Consider the following 23,158-nt stretch of genomic DNA (forward strand, 5'->3'; position numbering starts at 1 on the left):
CAGTCCGGAACCGCGGGACTGCTACGGTCGCAGGTTCGAATCCTGCCTCGGCCATGGGTGTGTGTGATGTCCTTAGGTTAGTTAGGTTTAAGTAGTTCTAAGTTCTAGGGGACTTATGACCTAAGATGTTGAGTCCCATAGTGCTCAGAGCCATTTTGCCATTCGACGCAACAGATGAAAAAACCTGATGCTTCGACTTTGTAAAATATAAAATGCAGATTCCTCTTCCTGGAGCTCCTTGCATAGTGTGTGAAATTCCACTTCTGTACTACAAAATAACATTTTTTGCACCCACACTTTTTTTTCGTGCTTTGCACTTCTCACTTCCTTCTCTAATATACAAGTAATCCAAGGAAGCTACAAACCATTTGAGTCCAATAAATGCACATTTTATCGCAAATGTGCACTCCAGCAGCTACCACGTTGTGGTTGTGCACTTAACTCGTAAAACCAGTTGAAAATCGTCTTGCGAAGATCATCATGCCCGCGAAATAAACAGTTGAGGGTAGCCATGCGAGTTGAGCTACCGTGACGTGAATTGACTTGATGTTCCGTGAGGTGACGGACCGTGTGAGTACATATTGACGTGACGCTGCCGTGACTGCCAATGTGAATTGGCCTTAATGCGGAATCCCAAGCCAAGGCACTCGTATAGAGGCCCTGTTTCTCACTGTGACTCCCGGAAGTAGTAAATGGTGGTTCTGAGCACTATGGGACTTAACATCTCTGGTCATCAGTCCCCTAGAACTTAGAACTACTTAAACCTAACTAACGTAAGGAATTACACACATCCATGCCCGAGGCAGGATTCGAACCTGCGACCGTAGCAGTCGCGCGGTTCCGGACTGCGCGCCTAGAACCGCTAGACCACCGCGGCCGGCCCGGAAGTAGTAAGCATCCGACAGCCGGGCAGTAAGTACACATCATGTTGTTCCTTCAGATCGGCTATAGAATGTGATCGTGTAATTCACTCGTGCTTAACTGTCTGCTGTATAATTTGTATATGTGTACTCACGGTTTAGTCGTAATAGCAAGACAGTACAATTGAAATTAAAGACCGAGGTCTCGCTACCTCTCTTTGTCGCACTACACTTTACGGTGTGTGGCAGAGTGTGCTTCTGGAACCAACATCTTTTCCCTCCTTCCCTCCTTCCTGAGGTAATACTGACCCTACGACTTATCTTAGAAGCTAGATTAAGGAAAGGCAAACCTTCGTTTCTAGGATTTGTAGTCTTAGAGAAAGCTTTTGACAATGTTAACTGGAATACTCTCTTTCAAATTCTGAAGGTGGCAGGGGTAAAATACAAGTTGCGAAAGGCTATTTACAATTTGTACAGAAACCAGATGGCAGTTATAAGAGTCGAGGGGCATGAAAGGGAAGCAGTGGTTGGCAAGAGAGGGAGACAGGGTTGTAGCCTCTCCCCGATGTTATTCAATCTGTATATTGAGCAAGCAGTGAAGGAAACAAAAGAAAAATTTGGAGTAGGTATTAAAATCTATGGAAAAGAAATAAAAACTTTGAAGTTCGCCGATGACAATGTAATTTTGTCAGAGACAGCAAGGGACTTGGAAGAGCAAAAAATGGTTCAAATGGCTCTGAGCACTATGGGACTCAACTTCTGAGGTCATTAGTTCCCTAGAACTTAGAACTAGTTAAACCTAACTAACCTAAGGACATCTCATGCATCCATGCCCGAGGCAGGATTCGAACCTGCGACCGTACCAGTCGCGCGGTTCCGGACTGAGCGCCTAGAACCGCTAGACCACCGCGGCCGGCTTGGAAGAGCAGTTGAACGGAATGGACAGTGTCTTGAAAGGAGGATATAAGATGAACATCAACAAAAGCAAAACGAGGATAACGGAATGTAGTCGAGTTAACTCGGGTGAATCCTGAGGGAATTACATTAGGAAATGAGACACTTAAAGTAGTAAAGGAGTTTTGCTATTTGGGGAGCAAAGTAACTGATGATGGTCGAAGTAGAGAGGATATAAAATGTAGACTGGCAATAGCAAGGAAAGCGTTTCTGAAGAAGAGAAATTTGTTAACATCGAGTATAGATTTAAGTGTCAGGAAGTCGTTTCTGAAAGTATTTGTATGGAGTGTAGCCATGTATGGAAGTGAAACATGGACGATAAATAGTTTGGACAAGAAGAGAATAGAAGCTTTCGAAATGTGGTGCTACAGAAGAATGCTGAAGATCAGATGGGTAGATCACGTAACTAATGAGGAGGTATTGAATAGGATTGGGGAGAAGAGGAGTTTGTGGCACAACTTGACTAGAAGAACAGATCGGTTGGTAGGACATGTTCTGAGGCATCACGGGATCACCAATTTAGTATTGGAGGGCAGCGTGGAGGGTAAAAATCGTAGAGGGAGACCAAGAGATGAATACACTAAGCAGATTCAGAAGGATGTAGGTTGCAGTAGGCACTGGAAGATGAAGAAGCTTGCACAGGATAGAGTAGCATGGAGAGCTGCATCAAACCAGTCTCAGGACTGAAGACCACAACAAACAACCAACCCTGTTCCAGTTACGAATGGCGCATGAGAAGAATGATTGTCTGTTAAGATTCATACGAGCTCTAATATCTCTGTTTTTGCCATTCCGCGAAATGTGTGTGGGAGGAAGCAGTATGTTGCTAGACTCTTCTTCGGACTTAGACTCTAGACTCCCGGAATTTCAACAGTAAGCCTGTCCGTAATGCACAACGTCTCTCTCTTAGTGTCTTCTACTGAAACTAAACGATCCCTTGACGAAACGCTCCGCTCTTCGTTGGATCTTCTCTATCTTTTCTATTAGTTCAATCTGGTAAGGTCCCAAACTGTTGAGCAATACTCGAGAATCGGCCGAACAAGTTTTTTGTTTGCCCTTTCTTTCATAGACGAATTACATTTTGTTAAGATTCTTCCCATGAATCTCAACTTGGAATCTACTTTTCCTGCAGTTAGTTTTATGTGGTCATTCTCCTTCCTGCTATCGTCTTCTAGTGTAGCAATTTTCCTATGGGCAACATCATTATCCGTGAATGGCCTCCAACATTATCCATTAAATCATAAATGTATATTGTAAACAGTAACGGCTCTATAAGAATCCCTAGGGGTACTCCTGAAATTACCTTACATCTGTCGGAAATTGCCTTATAAATCTCGGTTATATTCACTGAAATACAGTGCGGAACAGTATCGAATGCCTTTCGTAAGTTAAGGACCATGGCACGAACCTAGGCGAGTTTTTCGACAATGCTTTGGCTCCGGTGGACGAAGAGAGCGTGGTACATACTGCCAGTGTATCTGGAATAATTGGTTTTTCGCTGTCACTTTTTTACAGCCGGCATTATAACTTTATTACTGAAGCTGAAATGGCAAAACTGAATTACCGCCCGTTGTAATTGTTTTAACTCGCCTTCTCGCTCCTGCACTTTGCTGCTTGATATTCAGCATAGGTAAAATATCGTTTTTAAAATTTCCCTAGGTAAAAATAACGCTATTGTTATTACTTAAAATGGCGGCGCATTGTTATTCTAGTGTCAATATTAATTTCATTTCACCAGATTGGTGCTTTTTCTCCAGTTTTCAGATGTCGATTGAAATATTGCCTACAGAAGTGTTACTTTGCTGTTGAATTTCTGAAAGAAAGTAATAATAATTAATGTTGACTTGGAGGTACATGTTTGCTGTGTGACGTAATATCCTTATAGTGGGGAGGCTGTTGCTTTTTGTTACGCAGGGTGTGGCACGGCGGTGGTGGCTGCCCCTCAAGAAACACCCACCAAATTTCTGTGTGTGTACAATGAAGCAGAACTACATACAGGTACATCTCAGCAAACTAACCTCGCTTGAAACTCACATTGCTTGGATTTTGCTTAAAGCTTGACAGTTTGCACAGGTCGTTTCCGTCAACCTGCCGTACAATGGTATTCCACGAGACAGGGCAGCCTATTAGTTTTCAAGCTTAAATTCCGTAGATTAAAATTACTAGCAGGCTGTTTTAGTTGTACAGTCTCTTTGCATATTTCCTAGCGTAAGGGCTCACTGTAATCCACCTACACATCTACACGTTCATTAGCTTTCAGTACCGTGGCATTCCAAGCGTAACATGCAGGGAAGTGAAATAGCGTTAAAAACTGTAATGCGAAATCAGTTCAATATAGGATAGGTATTCGTTCATAAACAAGGCACTTTGTGTTTGTGCTGCAATGACGACATTTGTTATCCCGAACCCTTTCAATTTGGAAAGCGTTGTGATGGGTGTTCGGAAACAACATACAGTTTCGTTTTTAATTATGGTCGTAGATTTCATACAGAAGACGTCCAAATCTTTTACATAAACGAAAAGATAGTCACGGTCAGTTTTGCATTTTCTGGCTCTTCCTGTATTCTCAGTCTGTGTCTGTTTCTAGGTCGAAAGGCGCACTTGCACCTTATTTACGAAACTTTTCGGGACATTTCCATCGAAATGGTTCGTTTTTTGTTCGGAGTTTGTTACGTGTGCACTATGGATTTAAACTCTTCGCTGGCAGTCTGGTAAATAATTAACACAAGACCTTTTTAAAATATATAATATCGATACTAAAAGTTGCCTATGCTATTTCAGAACACACGCTGAAAATGCATTTAAAATAAAAGGCAAAAAGCGTCTGGATCAATAGATATCATCACTGCAGCACTATAAAAGGCGTCTGGTGTATAAACAAATATGTAGTTACATAGCTGCTGAGGAAACGATCACATCAGCAAACGTGTTGAAAGCCGCCGTAGTTCATACGTAGTAAGGTTTCGCACCCGACCGCGGGGAAATGAAACACTGACCTCTCAGCCTGACAGATTTAACGGGAGCTAACATACGTTGCGAAAGCCTTCATTGTATTTACATAAGGATTTGTATAACACTTATTGCAAGTATGCATAAAGAAATTTTCATCCACTGAATGTAAATCTACACTTTTTATTTCGCATATTTACTTCTAGTTTTGGCAACCGATATTTTATAATCTGCATTTGACACAAATACTTACACTGATGCCGACTATGCACAACTTCACAGAAGGCTACGATTCCACTTGCACTAGATAGCCAGTCCTTTTTTTATTATTTGTTTAATATTTGAACATAATTCGTATCACAGAAGCGACTACTGTGTCGTCGGCACATGTCCAGTAGCTTTGTTCGTTGGTTTATGGACGTTCTTTGAATAACAATACTTTTGCGTGAATTTTTTTTTAAATGCATTTCCATATCAACTAGTTGACAAAAATCGTTGATATCGTTTGCGTATTGTGTTGTAGTGTCAATAAAATCCGTTAAATACTTTACTGCGACCTATCAGAGTGATAGTGGGAAACACCAATTACATATTGCATTTGTGTGGGGGAATTCTCAAATGCGAGATGGAAATTCATTGAAGGAATGATAATCGAAATCATCTACGAAAGAGATCCATTATAAAACACTCAATCGTAACACGCTTGTTCAGCCATCACAAATCCTCCTAAGAAGCTCTTTACAAACTCGAGAGGAGACCCTAGAGAAAAGACGCAGGATGCAAACCCTAACTTCTAAAAATTTGGTCATAAACGTCCCGAAACGACCCAAGAAATAGGACTTCCTCCCATACCATCTAATGTAATGATCTTGACGGCAAAATAGGAGAAATTAGGCTTGCATGGAGGCAAAGCAACAGTTGTTCTTTCCGTGCATCACGAAGGGCTGCTTATACAAATCCAAGGCCCTGACTCGATAAGTAATTCTAAAAACTCACTATCCGTTTATCCTGTACGCAGCACATTTCACGCTAACAGTGATTACACCGGTGATGGGTGAGAGATGAACGACGCGTGTACACTGTTTCCCGCGCATCATCCAGGAATGGAAGAGTAAAAGTTTCAGGTAATATCCGTTACGCACCGTGGGGTGCATGTACACGTAGATGACAGTGGTCGTCGATTTTTATTAATTTTACCCACATTTCGGTAATAAAGCTGTCTTTCAATATACTGTGGGGCAATGTCGCCTAAATTTAGTGACTTGATAGGGGCCAGAGGTGACGTGTTTCTCTACTCTGTAATCAGTCTGTTTGAATATTCAAAAACGTTAAATTTTTTGGACCATGATCTCAAACCATTGCCCACGCACATAGTGAAGGCAATTACGAAAAATTATATATACAATTCTTACTCAATATAACACAGAAAGAATTCATGTCGCGAAAGTATGAAGCTCTAAAGAGTGGTATGTACAGTCTGTGACAAGTAACTTTTCTCGATTAGATTTAACTAGAGAGGTTGGTGCAGTGTATGCCCCGAAAATGCCAAGAAACAGAGCTTTAAAGTCATGTAAGTGACATGAATTTACGCCGTTGTCAAGAATACCTGTTTACTGCGGCTAATGGCTTGATTATTATTTGATTCTTTATAAAAGCCACGTGCAAAATGCTTTCGTCCAGCTGTTACCTTCGAAGGATAGTCATTAAGTTTCGTGTATCACTTCCAAGAAGAAGACAATTGAATCGGTGACTACGAAACTTCGTGAAAGTGTTGGTCTTTTTCCACATACTCACCTTTGAGTGACACACATTTTTGCCAATGGTGGATGACTTGGCGCAGCCCTTAGTTGTGGAAGTCCGCAGTTTGGCTTTTCAGGATACATACAGCCTGGATAATCACCTTGTCATTGTTCTGGAAACGGCAACGATATCTTCATCCAGGGAAAGAGGAAAAATTCAAAGAAGGGCAGCTCGTTTTGTATTATCGGGAAATAATGGAGTGTGTGCCGCGGATATGATATACGAATTGGAGTGACAGTCATTAAAACAAAGGCGTTTTTCGCAGCGGCAGAACCTTCTCACGAAATTTCAATCCCCAACTTTCTATTCCGAGTGTGAAAATATTTTGTTGACGTTCACCTACATAGAAAGAAATTGTTATCATAATAAAATAAGAGAAATCAGAGTTCACGGAAAGTTTTAAGTGTTCGTTTTTTCCGTGCGCTGTTCGAGAGTGGAACGGCAGAGCAGTAGCTTAAACGTGCTTCTACGAACCCTCTGCCAGGCACTTAATTGTGAATTGCAGCGTATTCAGATGAAGTCACTGTGTGACTTGCCCCGTGCAGAATGAACTAGGGCGTTGTCGCAGAGCAAAAATGTCCCCTTGGACAGCTTCCCGCAGTACTTCACCTTGACAGTCTCCCATTATCTCGACTGGAGTTTTCGGTATTATGCTCCTCGGGGTTTTTGCCTCTTTTGAGCTTAATCTGTTAGCACTACACCATGGCAGTCCCAAAAAACACTTTGCATCACCTTGCCTGCTGACGGTAGAGTTTTCGCCTTTTTCGGCATTGGTAAAGCTACATGTTTCCACTGCTTGGTTGGCTCCTCACTTATCCATGGTGGTTGGGAATATGAGGAAGACATCTGGATTGATCTGACACAGCTGCAACATTTCTGCTGCTGTGTGTTTTTGAATAAAGTGCAAGATGTAGAAACCTGGTCAGTGACGTCGCCTCCATTGTTGTTCGCCGGTCGTCTAGCACGAGGGCGATTCCCTGTTCTTCTCAGAGAGAGAATCTGACACTTCGTTCTTCTCCATGCAAACTCGTTTCACCATACTGGAAGCGTCTGCCTACCGAACCCCATTGTCATGTGAAGGTACATTGTTGCCGAACAGTTCAACCAATTCACCATAGTGTGTTGGAGCGTTGTTCACCTTCAAATACAGAAAAGGAATTACAGCACGATATCCCACTTTATTAAAGAGCTGCGCCATATTCAGTTGGTTTATCTAGCGGTGTGTCATGGCACTGTGGCACGGAGAATTCAGTGTGAACCAGGACTGAAGCAAGTACCCAGGGTCCGTTCGAGAACATTTTTCCCACGCAAGGGACTTACCGTATGTCCCTCCCTCCCTCCCTCCCTCCCTCCCTCCCTCCCGCCTTTTCCTCGTACATCTTCACCCGTGTCAGTTTTCGCTAGTAATTGCATTATGCACTGTCTACAAATCTTGCTAGCACCAGTTGGCTATAAGTTGGCTATAATTAAAGTGAAGCTACTCACGGAGGTCCAGTGTTAGTTGCAGTTATCGTATGGCGGCGGAACTTGGTAGATATGCCAAGCGAAGCAATTTACTCTGGAAAAAGATTAGTTCCAATTTTGACCACCATGTGCAAATCTGGCGCTGTACGGCATCTCGTCGACATCTCCGTGTTGAACAATTGTGTAAGCGGTTGATAATAATAAATTGACCATTATAATAAATTGACCATTATCCCTTTCTCACTTTTATGACTTCCTCTGACCATGTCCCGTTCCTAATCCAGTATATATGGGAACATTTATTAATGTCTTTCTTGCATTCACAGCACCAGATTTGCACCTGGTGGCCAAAAATTGGAACTATTATTTTTCCAGTGTAAATGGGATCCACATTAACACAATAGAATATCTACCAAGTTTCGCTACCATACGATAATTACAGGTCACACTCGATCACTTTCAGTAGCCGCACTTTAATTACAACCACCCGGTACCTGCAAACAAACAAAACGTTCATTACATAATTTTATTTATTTCGAAGCGATGATTACAACTCTCTGACAACACCTTGCACGAGTCTTCCGTGACTTCCTTACATTAGTGAAGGCGAATGACTAAGGTTTCTTTGAAACAGACTCGGCCATTTTTCTGCCTGTCTTTGTCAGCCACTTGTGGAAATCTGATTAGGATTTAACATCCCATCGACGACGAGGTGATTAGAGATGGAACACACATTAGGTATGTGGAAGGAAATCGGCCGTGACCTTTCGGGAAAACTGCCCTACATTCGCCTTGAACAATTTAGGAGAATCAAAATAAATCTCAATCTAACCAAACAGGGATTTAAACTCCCTCTGTTGATGAGTCTTCAGTGTGTCTGACTGCCATCTGGGAGACCCGGGTTCGATTCCCGGTATTGCCAGCGAATTTTCCTTTCTCCAGCTTCGTAAGGGCAACTCAGGATATACTCGAACGATTAGTGGCAATTCCAGAGTCAAGAAACACAATAACGACTGGGAGAGCAGTGTGCCGACCACATGCTCCTCCCTACCGCATCCAATTACGCCATTGGCGGAGGATGTCACGGAGGTCGCTCATGCTCGATTGGCCCTTATGCGGCCAGAATGTGGTACTTCACCGTACTTTACCTCCCGAATACAAGTGGAATATCGTACTACTAAGTCTCCTTGTTCGTTAGTCACTTGTGCTCTGTCTCTCGTGACCATGAGGGCAGGTACATTACTCTCCCTTACTCAAAAGTTTACACTCTTTATCGCAGTGTACACTGCGTAAATTATATATGAATCGAGAGAAAACTGTGGTTTGTTGAAACTTTAAGTTTGCTTGTCAGATTTTCTCGAATGGGTAGCGAAATTCGTACTATACATTTCATACTCTGTAAAACAGTAGACAGTCCCGCATTCAGCGAACGGAAGTCAAAACATTAAATGAAATATATGTCCTCTTCTTGTGACACGAGAGTGCATAAATTGCGGAAGCCGTTCTAAGCGTCGTCACCATACATTCATACACGCTGTCTTCAGAATTCCGGTCCGTCTCTCTCTCTCTCTCTCTCTCTCTCTCTCATTATAAATTATTCTTGGTCACACTGCAATACATCAGTGCTGTGGTAAAATATTGTACTTATTTATCTGATAAATTCCTACAAAGTAAATCTCGCTAATATAATATTTGCGGTCTTGTGCCGTCATAGGTGGCGCTGTTGTTTCGGCTGATGACAGATGTTTCGATTCTGTGGCAGAATTATTCTTTTCGTCTGTTCTGCAGATTGTTCTTAGGTTTCAGAATTCTAATCACTTGATCGATGCAGAATAATGTATTTTAATTTCAGAATAGTCAAGATGCTTGATATTTGAAGTTGGCGTCTTTTTTTTCGCAACCTTTTTTCAGAAAGAGGTTTTGACACCAGTGAGAACGTGGAATTGTCATTGTCGTTCGCATTTTGAAATTCTTATGGGAGATTCCTCACATTTACGAAACTTTGTTCAGACACAAAAACACGAGTTTAACCTATCTGGTTCAACAATTATTATTATACCAACTGTCTAATAGGAAAACCCAAATACGTTTCAAACTTTTTGTAGTAGGCACAGTAATGGGCGCAATTGAATGAGCTCATTTGAAACTTTGATTTCTGAGGCAAGGTCCTTTAAACTTCTTTCAGTCAACTCTGTATGATATTAAAAATATGTCTGTAGGATTAGAGTATGCTATGGAGAATGTTAGTGTACTGCAGGTCTCTTTTTTTTCTGTTCTCTGCATTACAGTCAGAGCTTAATTTTCATTTGTTCTAGACTTACGCTTGACATATCCCGCTATTATTGCTGCACTTACTTAGGTTAATTTGGCCCTAATGGCTGTTCAGTTTTTCCTCATTTAATATCGATGACTTTCTTAACAGTAACAAATGCCAGTGTACAAACTGGAAGCCTCATTAAACTATTATTGCTCACTAACAAAATAATACATTTTAAAGTAGTGACGCTAATAATACTGAATTAGATACATACTGTAATTCCTTGCTACGGAAAGTAAGTTTTGCCTAGGGTAAGGCATGCTAGTTGTTTCATGATAATCTAAGAGATAAAGAAACATGTTTACAGTTTTTTTTACTGGGACTGTTTGTGCAGTTAAAACGCACACTTTAATAGCAGATATATTATGATTACTAAAAATATACTTAAAATCATCCTTATCCACATTCTCGATATGAAATAATCTCATTGACTTCGGCAGCTTGCGTTAATTATTTAATAATGAAACTGACGATGAAAATTGATGAAATACATACATTGAGTCTATGAGAGCTTTTTCTTCTTTTCTTGGTAATGTCTGCTTCCCTAGCAACTGTGTTTCACATTTCTTTTGCACCTTACACCAATGAGAAGATTGCTTTATAACTGCGTATTTTAAAATTTACTGAGGTGGAGTGAATATGGATGATACCGTGGGACCTATTGGAGTGACAATTATTATTACTGCTGACAGAACAAGTGACCTGAGAGAAATATCATTTTACGGGAAAAAGCTATAATTGATAAATTATGTGTAGGATGGAGGTAGACTATGGAAATCTTTTGTAGAACCTAGTTGCCGTATTTATTCTCCATTTTATGTTAAAAAAATTGGCAGCCAGTGTGTGGTTGTCACGAAGAACAGGAGAATACTTTTATCACATAAATACTTATCCTAAGAGTAATGTGCAACTGTAATAGACGACTTTTTTGTAATTTTGTGTAGATCATATGCTGAAGATAAAAGTTTTGAGTCTGTACAGTTTTAAATGATGGTGCTTTCCAAGATAAGAAGAAGTAATAATATACCTCAGAATTAAGGATGTGGTTTCTCTGCCTCGTGATGACTGGGTGTTGTATGCTGTCCTTACGTTAGTTAGGTTTAAGTAGTTCTAAGTTCTAGGGGACTGATGACCATAGATGTTAAGTCCCATAGTGCTCAGAGCCATTTGAACCATTTTGAATTAAGGATGTGGAAAATCGAAGCAATTGTTTGTTAAACTTTGTTAATTCAAGACGGTTATACAACCTTACTGAATTAGAAGAACTGCTCTTTCTCTGACGAGGTAGCGCAGTGGTTACGGAACGGAACTAGCATTTGCGAGACAAACCAGACTTCGGTTTTTCGCGATTTTTTCCTAAGTCAAGTCGATTAACTCCGTTAATCCGGGAGGGGGGGGGGGGAAGAGAGTTTATGCCCATATTTTGAAAATATTGTAATCTAGTCATTTACTTTATATTTTAAAATGTTAAAAAATATTTGTTTCTAATGAATTATCCTACCTGATTACATAAATATTTTAAATGATTCACGTAAACTTAAGCCAAAAATTTAACTCTAAGTACTGGTAGTGGATGCCACTTTCCCCAGTGAGTCATATTCAGTTTTTTCGTGTTCAGCACCTTACATAGGCATATATCTCTATAAAGGGATAACGAAATCTGCATTTTTTAAATTTTTCTCAGGTTGGGCGTAAAGTACCCTCTCCCCCTTTGGTAATGCGAGTTACGGAAAGTTCTTTGGTATTGCTAGAGATAAGGCGAATAACAAAATGATTTCTTCGGGAAGGACACAGCCGAATTATTTCTCTATCCTCGAGTAATAAGAACTTGTGAACCGTTTCTAATTTTCTTGGCATCAATGTGACGTAACACACTAATATTTCTTCGTTCGGATAAATTTCCTGGGAATGTGACTGCTGAAAGTAAATTATGGATTATATACCACCTCCTATCGTAACAACGCCACATTTGTATCAATTAAAAGCGACCTCCCTGAGGACCAGTCACAAGCAATAGCTAGTACTATCCCTTAGTTGCCGCTTTCCAGCCACCGGAGGCACGCTATATTTACTAGGAACAAACTTTCAGTAAAAAGATAGAGTTTTGTAAGAGAAAGTTTATTTCAGAACGTCATTTCAGGAGCTCCATGCGATTCCGCCTTTCCGTATCAAGAAATTCCCAGGGCTTTTGGAAGGTGATGATAAAATCTACTGACACTGACGCTATATGACGAGCCGGTTCCTTGGCTCGAGATGGTACAGTTTAGACAGAATTGTCATTCCTGCAGTTCCTAAGGGGGAGAGAAAATATTACCTGGCTTCTTCGTTCGACCTTGCTGGTGGATACTTGTAGATAAAGTAAAAACACTCTGTTGGGGGATTAGTAAAACTTAATCCCTCAGCAGGTCAGGCCAACGCGTGGTTGGCCTGTGGTGTGGTTGTTGGCCCAGTCCTCGTATGAGCCGGTTGCAGGAGTCGTCCGCTTTCTCGTAGAACCTCCTGGCGGTGGCGCGGATCGTATCTCGGAGCGGCAGGATCCCGGTGTCCTCGTAAAGCTGGCGCGTCGAATAGCGCCTCGGAAGATGCAGGGCAAGCTTCAGAGCGCGATTCTGTATCAGCTACAGAGTCACAATGTGAGCATCTGCAGCTTGTCCCCAGACCACGGCCACATACTCTAACAGTGGGCGAACCAAAGTTAGGTATAGCGTGATGCCGTGTTGCGGTGACGACGACGACTGCGGGTTTAGTAGCAGATACAGGGCGCGAAGGCGTCCTATTGCTCTCCCTTTGTCATCACGAATGTGGTGCTTCCAGGTAAGCCTGCGGTCTTGGGTAATACCTAGGTATTTCGCCGTCCCGCTCCTTGGGATAGGTTCTCCCAGGATTTCGACTGGCGGAAGCCCTGGCGGCAGGAGTCTCCGGGTGTTGAAGTTTAGCCACCACTTTGTTGCCCATTAGCCGCGTTGGAGGCGGTTTCTCAGCACTTGGGCGTTCATGCTGCGAGTGAACAGGGCTGTATCACCCACGTACAGCTCCAGTTCGACGCCTTCCATGTTCGGAGCGTCGGCAGTGTACACGGAGTACAGCAAGGGGCCGAGTACGTATCTGCAGATCCATAGACGTACCGTCGTCGGCCCTCACGTGGAAGATTCGTTCCGACGGGTACGACCGCGGTAGCGTCACGTGGGATGTCGGTATGCCATGTTCAAAAAGCCTGAACTCGAGACCGTCGTGCCACACCGAGTCAAACCGTCGGGAGACGTCGAGGAACACTGCCCCAGGGAATTCCCTTGTTTCCAGTGCTCTCATCGCCGGTTCTACCACCTGCAGGAGCTGGTGGGAAGTGGCATGTTCTTCCCGGAACCCGGACTGCTCGTCCTGGATTATGTCCTCCTGGGTGATGTGCTGCATCAGTCTTCTCGCGTACAGCCTCTTGAAAACCTTCTAGAGGGACGGGAGCAGGCTGGTGGGTCGGTAGCTGGATACCTGGCGTGGGTCCTTGCCGGATTTCAGAATGGCCACGACATCCACATGTTCCCATGCAAAGGGGTAGACATCTGATCGGAGGATCTCGTTGAAAACATCGACAAGTGGCCGATGTATTCCCGGCAGAAGGTTCTTCAGCAGGAGGTCTGTGACGCCGTCGCTGCCTCCAGCCTTCTTGGGATTCATCGAGTCAAGCTGTACAGCAACTTCTTCCTCCGTTATCGGCTCGATAACGTCGCCTTCCTCCCTCGCGGCGCCGAAGGTTCGTAGTTGCTCGTGGACCCGCTGTATGTGCTCCTCGTCGATGACGTCGGCCACCGGTGTAAAGTTCGCTGCGAATGCGTCAGCCAGAGCGCTGCCTTTCGCGTCCGGCTCGTTGGCGAAGTCGCTCCCGACCTGTAAGGACGGTATTCGCTGTCGCCGGCGTAGGAAGGGTTTTACCACCCTGCATGCAATACGCCGGCCGCTGTGGCCGAGCGGTTCTAGGCGCTTCAGTCTGGAACCGCGCGACCGCTACGGTCGCAGGTTCGAATCCTGCCTCGGGCATGGATGTGTGTGATGTCCTTAGGTAAGTTATGTTTAAGTAGTTTTAACTTCTAGGGGACTGATGACCTCAGATGTTAAGTCCTATAGTGTTCAGAGCCATTCGAACCATTTCTGCATGCACTGCCGTCCTCCGGATTGAGCGTAGACACAAGGTCTGCCCAGTCCTGGTTCCGGTGTTGCACGACTGCTGTCTTAATTTCCCGTCTCATGCGCTTTAAGCGGCGCTTCGTGTCTGGTTGGCGAGTGAGCTGCCATTCACGAATCGGTGATCGCGACCAAATATGGCACGGTAGCTGACGCGAGAAGTCTTGTGGCCCGTGGCGATGTCTCGGCGTGTCTTCATCTGCTGCTCGGAGTATTCTTCGGGTGAAGAATGCTAGGGCGGCGTCTCCCCACACCTCCGTGGGGTTTGGCGCGTCCTCGAGGAGCTCGAGGGCTTTCGTCCGAAAGGGCTCGGTGTCCAGCCTGCGTTAGCTCTGATGGCTCTCTGGAAGAGAAGCTCCGACCACATCGAGGCCAAAGATGACCGATACGTGGTCGGAAGACAGTACGTTTCGCGTCTCGTCGATCGTGAATTGCTCGATTCCCTTGAGAAGAGCGATATCGAGCACGTCCAGGTTGTCCCCGTGCGGAGAAGATCGTGGGGTCAAACGGCCCCAGGGTTTTAGGTTAGGTTAGTTTAGCGCCGTTACGGTGAACGGCGCGGGAGAGGCGGCGCCCGCTGCGGTTGACAGTTCGCGAGTTCCATATACTTGAAGCGTAACTTCTTTTATACTCACGTAGGGAGCAAAGAATATTGAGATTGAAGAGATGTCACCTTCCCCTCCAATTTGGAATCTTCTTACTTCCTATATTAAATTCCTCGTATCCTGTATTGCCTAATTACTGCTTTTCGTTGCCTTCACTCTACTGACAGCATCTTAGTCCCAGTTTCACCTTCAGAAATGGGCGCCCAAACACACACACACACACACACACACACACACACACACACACACACACCTCGTATGAGTGTAACATTTATAAACGAAGCATTGTGCCTTCACCTTTTAATTGAAGTTCGGGAACCCATCCATCTGTGATAGATTTCATAGCTCTGTTGCAGACAATGGGCAGATTAACACAAAACTTAAGAACTAAAGTACATTTGTTGATAAAATGCAGGACCGCTTTGTGACTTAATTGAAGCGTGTCTTCACTTCATCCCTGCAGAGATGTCTATACATCTTCAATCATCTGAAACAAAACCTACGATTCTTCTTGCCGTGTACATTCAGGTACTGCAGCGAAGAGTGGAGTGCAAAAATTTCTTCCCTGAATCTCTACACGTGTGATTCCGTATGAGTAACGTTGATATAAGATGACTTCACAGATCAGGAGGGACCTCAAATTGTATTTTAGGTTTCCCAAAACTTGCTAATGAGTCTTGTTTGTGTATGTGTTGGAGTGAAGGGCTAATGATCTTACGCACCAACTGGTATGGTCAGTAATGTAGCTGAAAGAGCCAAATTTTGTTAACTGTGTTATACACAACAAAACTGACGTAGATAATTCTTTCCTGGCATAGTCAGCGCGACGACTTTTCATCAAGCAGGACTCTCTCACGTGGACCTCGCTTACTCATCAACACCGATTCACTGCAAAATGGAATGAGGTGAAGAGATGACGAAACTTATCAGATGAAAAACTTGCGCCATCGAGTTTCAAAGACACTTCGATAGTTTGTGTTGAGAGATGTGAAGATAACTGTTGACACCCGAAATCTATGATAAGCGAAGAGAGCACTACATTCACAGGAGCTGTTTGTGTGTACTCCTAGGAATGTGTATCTCAGAAAATCTTCTCGATTCTTCGCCCACACGAACCTGTTACTCGGATGTCGCAGATTTCTGAAGGAGAACATAATTTAGTTTCAGAACTTGGGGGAAAAAAATGACAGCTTAGCTGTGTCATTGAGCAACACTACTGTCACCCTATCTGCTTTATTTTTCTCCTCTGCTTTACTGATTCATTAGGTTGTCGTGAAAAAACAACGCCATTACATGCAGTAAAATCGATAAATAAGATGCTATATTAGACAAACCTTTAAGTAGTGCGTTAAAAACAATCACCGTAAACAATGCAGATAACTTGAAACAAATAACCATTATTTGCTCATGCACTGATGGTAAGAATGACGAATGAATTAAACAAGCACCATTGAATGTAAGCTGATACCATAATGTGCATGGGCATCTATGCTACGTAAAGTGGAATGTAGTTTTACTTGGTGTTTGAAGTAATGCATTGCCAGCTATCATTTATGTTCTTTGTCATTCTCATGGAGACACATACAGCAAATCTAGCAATGTACTTCTTTCAAAAGGACATAAAACCAAGTGATACTACATGCGGTCAAGTTTGACCACGGAGTTACACGTACAGTGTGACAGATAACGGATTTCGCGAATAGTGTTGCAAATGCTTGCCTATCTCTTGCATGATATACGCAGTACGGTAGAGATACAAAGCACACATTATAGTTCTCAAGCCCTAAACTTTTTGTACCATTTGCGGGAGCAAAACTACAAGACAAATTGTAAAATTCGTAGCTTCTGTGGAGTAAGGAATTACTCTGATTATGTGGGCGTTTTGCAGTCTTATGCTGATCTGACAGTTTCCTGTTTAATTCTGTAACACTCAATGAAACAAAGTTTGTTACTAGAAATAAATAAATACCCCTTAATCGCGTGTAGAATGATCAAAACTTTTTCATCAACAGGAATAGTCAGGCACACTCAGGTGTTGTGTTCCAAACCAGAGTTCTTCAAGCAGGTAGAGTACAGAGCACTGTCAACTTCGGATAGTGTCAAAGTTCGTTTTTAAATCCGTAAAGATGTATACGTTGATTATCGTCTGCCGTTCGAATCCTCTGTCATTGATCGTCAACGTCTTACGTCTAGATTACCTACAGCGGTTTGCTGATCATGGGGACCTAGGTGAAGCAGGGCCAGTGCTCACCAATCTGTTTGACAAATCTGGAGCGTAAAGACCACTATGCTTTTACAACATTGAAGTAGTTATTCGATTTTTTTAAACAATGTGCTCTGTATGTATATGCTTTTAGTACACTTGACAATTGATGATATTTTCCAAAATGAAAATGATGCTAGTTATGATGATCGTATTAAAGGGATGTGATGGTTGTATGTTTTACACTAGTTTTTGAAACTACGTTGGTGTTTGTGTATGGTTGTTTGTAATTTTGTTTGTTTGGTACTTCTTAAAAAACAACATCCTGGGTGGTGTATAGGCTTCCTAAAGTGTAGTGGTATGGTTTACCAGGAGGCCCTCTTTAACATAACATAACGTAACGCAACACAACGCAATGCAATGCAACGTGGTGACGGCGGCGACGACGACGACGTCGACTTCGTAGCTCTTCAAAATACACCTAGAAAATATTCTTGAATAGGGTTATCTGGTCTTCAGGTCAGTTGAAACAAAAAAAAAAAAAAATCATACTGAGCGTACACTCACAGCTATGGTACAGAGATATGTAGTTCTCGACTCGTCTTTCTCTTCCATCTGATAATCCCCTCAACCAGTTTCGGCCTATTTTGAGCTCAGGTCATATCTGCACCCTGAGATTCACACTGTGCTTGACCATAAAGGCCATACTTTTTTTACAGAAAAAATTGAAGCCTTTACTGAGTGAATCACTTTCCATATAAAGTTTCGTATCAGTGCACACTCCACTGCAGAGTGAAAATATCATTCTGGACTTCCCATATATTTTCATGACGCAGCAGCTCACTAAAGGGGGAAATGAAAGGATAATGGGGTCTACTTCGCTGTGGGTTATTAGCACATTTTATGGAACATGGGATCATGGCAAGTGGTATAGCAATATTCCTCAAGGATGTGTTGAAGGAATGAATTAGCATGAATTTTACAGCCTTCCTGAGGTAACAGCTACAACTGAGGGTAATTACACTAACAGCAATTCCAATTTCTGGTGATAACAAGTGGTGTGTAACAGATTGGAACCACATTTCTTTAGCATTGCATTCCAAATGCATGCTGGACTAGGGGCTATAGTATTGGAAACATACAAACATTAGATAGGCCTAGTGCTATAATGAGTATAGTGTTCATAATGAGAATACATTTACCCTTTCCAGTCCAATTTTTTTGTACACTACATTCTCCCCAACACTTATTTGTTTTACACAGGGAAGGATATAAGGCATTACAGGTTGTACAATGCTGTTTTTTTTTTTAAAAATAAAATACAATATGAGGTCATTTGACAGCCTTAGTTTCTTTTACAGTAGTTTTTGAAACTATGTTGGTGTTTGTGTATGGTTTGTAATTTTTTTGTTTGGCACTTCTTAAAACATCCTCCTGGGTGATGTCCAGGTCTCCTCTTGCATGTTTCACAGTAGAAAATTGTTTCTCTTCTTCCTCCTTTCTGCTTGTGTTTGTTGCAAATCATGTAATCTTCTGTTGATTTTCTTTTTTTTTTCATTCTGCATTATAAAATGCATCTTCCCGTTTAGTCTCTCCTCAGTGTTACACAATGATCGTCTTTCTCTTCTCTTTCAATTTGTGTTTCTCATCTGGCTGACTAGCTGCCTGATTACATTTCTTCTGGAGGAAAAGTTAGTGTACAGTTGTTCTCCACATTAGATTTTTTTCCTTATTGAGTGAAGACTATAACTGTTCTTCACAGAACTTCAATCAGCCAGAAGAATAATTTTTTCCACCAGTTTCATGACTGTCTTGTAAAGCCATAGCAACCACAGTACTGATAAGCTCTTTGGACTCCTAGCATAAATTTAACATATTCCAAAATAATGGTGTGTTTCACGAACTGCAGAGGCTCTATCTTTCTATAACCAATGATCAACTGAATTTGATTTGAGGACAAAAGAATGTACTCAGCATCTCTTGTCATGGAATGAAAATGACGTAATTTTAATCTCACTTTGTTTGCCACATAACTCATATTCAGCAAGTTCGGTCTTCTTCAAATTACTTGGAAAATCGCTCTTAGAAGATGTAGCTGTTAGATGAAATTTCATTTTGTGCAATTCCAGAGCAAGTTAAGGATTTGTATAGAACCTTCCAGTAAAGATGCGATAGTCTGAACCACCTGCACAAGCTACCAATTGCTGTGCCAAAAGACCCAGTATTTGGTTTGCAAAATATAAATCAGGATGAATTAGACTTTCTGTAGTTGTCTTTCCATAATATGGAATGTGAGAAAAAAAAAAAAACCATTTTCTGACTCGCACAGACAGAAAACTTATAAACCCCACTTCGTAGGATTCTTTGGGTTGTAGAACTTGAACTGAATTCTTCCTTTGAATCCCAATGTGCTCTCATCTGTAGCCACATTTCTTTTTGGTACATAAATTCTTTGCATTTGCTGTCAATATATTCACTAATGTTCTTCACCTTGCTGTCTCTCATATGTTGACCCCCCATTCCCTCCTGAGTTGTGACAAATGGAACTAAATGCAACATCCAATATATTGGGGGGGGGGGGGGAGGGAGGGAGGGAGGGAGGGAGGGAGAGAGAGAGAGAGAGAGAGAGAGAGAGAGAGAGAGAGAGAGAGAGAGAGAGAGAGAGAGAGAGAGAGAGAGAAAACATCCTGGAAAAATGGAGTCTTCTGTAAAATGGTCAACTAATTCTGCCTTCAAATTCAAGGCCATGTTCAGTACCACAACAAGAAAAGTCTTCCATTCTTCTAATGCAACTGCCACATTGTGTGTTTTGTAAGTAAAGTGACTTTCTATATCGTTTCTTTGGCATATGTATTTGTAGCGTTCACTATTTCGCTTCACAAGTTGACTGTCATCATCGCGATAATCTTCCAAGGTATTTACTACAGGTTGTCTCTCTTCATAAAAAATTTGAACCTGCTTAGCAATGTGTCTGTCAATGTTTTTCTTGGAGCTTGACTTTTAGTTAATTATGGGAGAAGGGGTGGAGAAATACACACATGAAATTTTGTGTGTTTTAGATTCAGATCACTAGTCCCGGCAATACAGTCTGTAACAGTGATGTGGATGAAATGAGTGCCAATCTACCATCCCTTTCCTGACATAATAGATGTTCAATTAGTCCAGGACCCTTTATTCCACAGATTCCACAACAGCATACGACGTGGAGTATTATGGCCTCAGTAAAAAGCAATCTTGCAATGTAAATGTACTGTTAATGCCGTTGTAGAAACAGAATGGTATATTCTACCTTGAAATATGTCTGCTTGTGTCTGTATATGTGTGGATGGATATGTGTGTGTGTGCGCGAGTGTATACCCATCCTTTTTTCCACCTAAGGTAAGTCTTTCCGCTCCCGGGATTGGAATGACTCCTTACCCTCTCCCTGAAAACCCACTTCCTTTCGTCTTTCCCTCTCCTCCCCTCTTTCCTGATGAGGCAACAGTTTGTTGCGAAAGCTTGAATTTTGTGTGTATGTATGTGTCTGTTTGTGTTTCTATCGACCTGCCAGCGCTTTCGTATGGTAAGTCACATCATCTTTGTTTTAAAATATATTATACATCTTCGTTGTTTCAGACAGTATCTCACATAATTTCTTAAAATTCCTCTTCCTCACTGGAGTTTTGTGTATAACAAGTATGGAATGTAGTAGAAACCTTCACGATTTGTCCCCTTTTCAGATGATGCAAGGCATTTAGTACACCAGTGGCCTAATGACTCATTTAACCCACACTGTGTGTTGTTTGAAGTTTTGTATATGTTTTTTCATATTATGGCTGGAGTACACACATTCGTTTTACCGTGAACAAGACTCACGATGTTCAGTTCAGTGTTCATGATGACCAAATGTTGCATTTTTACATTTGAAACTGACAACAACTGTATCAAACCTGAGGTCATCGTACCACACCTTGACTGGTTAGCTAAATCACCCCATCTTAATCCCACAGAAAAAGTCTGTGGTTGTTAGGAACAGCAGGTCAAACACAGAAGTCAAAATCACTGCAATTTTGTGGCTTTACAGTATCTGATCATCAATGAATGGCTTTGGCTGGATGTGGTATATCTGAAGGTATCTGTGGACTTTGGTGTAGCAGGTATTTTTAATAATTACTTTTTTAAAATATGTGAGGAAATAGGTGTGGATAGTGCAGAAGAGAAAGTAAAACAATACAACAAAGAAGCAATACAGAGGACACTGAGTGAAGAAAAAATTAATCTCTCATGCCCATCTTAAACAAGGAAAATCATTACGACTCCAAAAAGTAAAAATTCATATGCCTTATAATATAGGCTGTTCTTTGTCACTTATGTCCAGTCACTTATGTCCAGTCACGAAAACTGACAATAGCCAGGAGAGCTGTGTGCTGACCACATGCCCCTCCATCTCTGTAGCCAGTGACGCCAGTTGGCTGAGAATGACGCAGTGGTCAGTCAGTACCGTTGGCCCTTCTGTATCTGTAGCCTTTTTGGATGGAGTTTAGTTTTTTTTTTATGTCACTTATGTAATGCATCATTAACTCAGGGTATTTCCCAGAAATATTGAAATATGCCATTGTTAAGCCTTCTATAAAAAGAGTGACTCCACAGATGATATTAACTACCACCCCATGTCACTCTTTACATCATTTTCTAAAATGTTTGAGAAGCTAATGTACTCAAGGATTGTCACACACCTGTGTAGTAATTCAATACTTAACCACTCACAGTTTGGATTTCAAAAGGGCCATTCTGTTTAAACAGTTACAGAACACACAATAAAACCTTTGAATGATAAAAATCACCAACTTGGATCTTCTGTGATTACTGAAGGCATTTGTGTTAATCGTAATAGTCGGTCAGTTACATGTTCAACAGATCATTTGCTCAATAAATTGTAATTATGTGGAACAAGTCCCAAGTGGTTCAAATGGCTCTAAGCACTATGGGACTTAATATCTGAAGTCATCGGTCCCCTAGACTTAGAACTACTTAAACCTAACTAACCTAAGGACATCACACACATCCATGCCCGAGGCAGGATTCAAACCTGCAACCGTAGCAGCAGCACGGTTCCAGACTGAAGGGCCTAGAACCACTCGGCCACAGCGGCTGGCAACAAGTCCCATTTTACATTTAAGCAACAAATATAGTTATAAATATGGCCACATGCTGACCATTATTTATTTATTTATTTATTTACTTACTTACTTTAAATGTACAGATGTGAGTTAGTAATTCCTACCAGCCACCTTTAGACATTACAAGAACAGAAATTCTTATATGGAATAGGAGATGTCAAGGAGAAACGTTTTCAGATTTTACTTTTCTATATGTCAGACATTTTATATCACTTAATAAGTGATCAAAAATTTTTGGTGCATCATTTTGCACCCCTTTTTGTGCTAAAGACAACCTTAATGTGGACTAATGAATGTCAGCTTTTCTTCTGGTATTGTAATTATGTACATCATTTTTTGCTTTGAACAGTAGTGGATTATTTACAATAAACTTAGTGAGGGAATAAATGTACTGTGAAGCAGTAGTGAAAATGTCAAACTTCCTAAACAGATCCCGACAAAATGATCGTGGGTGAGCACCACACATTATTCTTACAGCATGCTTTTTGAGCCATGAAAAATCTTTCTTAAAGATGAGTTATCCCAGAATATTATTCCGTATGGCATTATTGACTGCAAATTTGCAAAATATGTCAACTTACTACTTGTCTCTTCCTAGGGTTGCAATGATTCCAAGTGCAACTGTGGTTGAAGTAACTTGTGCTAGGAGTTCCAAAATGTGATTTTTCCAG

General features: G+C 41.7%; 1 protein-coding gene across 10 annotated transcripts in view; it reads left to right on the forward strand.

Moving 5' to 3' along the window:
• LOC126248683 (F-box/LRR-repeat protein 2) overlaps positions 1-23,158 on the forward strand; it is a 295,973-nt gene that overhangs the window by 203,636 nt on the left and 69,179 nt on the right. For 5 of the 10 annotated variants that reach the window (XM_049949950.1, XM_049949954.1, XM_049949953.1 and 2 more), the window contains one exon: positions 3,729-3,812. The exons of the other annotated variants lie outside the window; for them this stretch is intronic. In XM_049949950.1, coding sequence (XP_049805907.1) covers positions 3,729-3,812 — 84 coding nt within the window. The remainder of the gene's footprint in view (positions 1-3,728; positions 3,813-23,158) is intronic. 10 annotated transcript variants of the gene reach the window in all.

This window comes from Schistocerca nitens, chromosome 3 (assembly GCF_023898315.1).
Source record: "Schistocerca nitens isolate TAMUIC-IGC-003100 chromosome 3, iqSchNite1.1, whole genome shotgun sequence".
Taxonomy (NCBI): Eukaryota; Metazoa; Arthropoda; class Insecta; order Orthoptera; family Acrididae; genus Schistocerca; species Schistocerca nitens.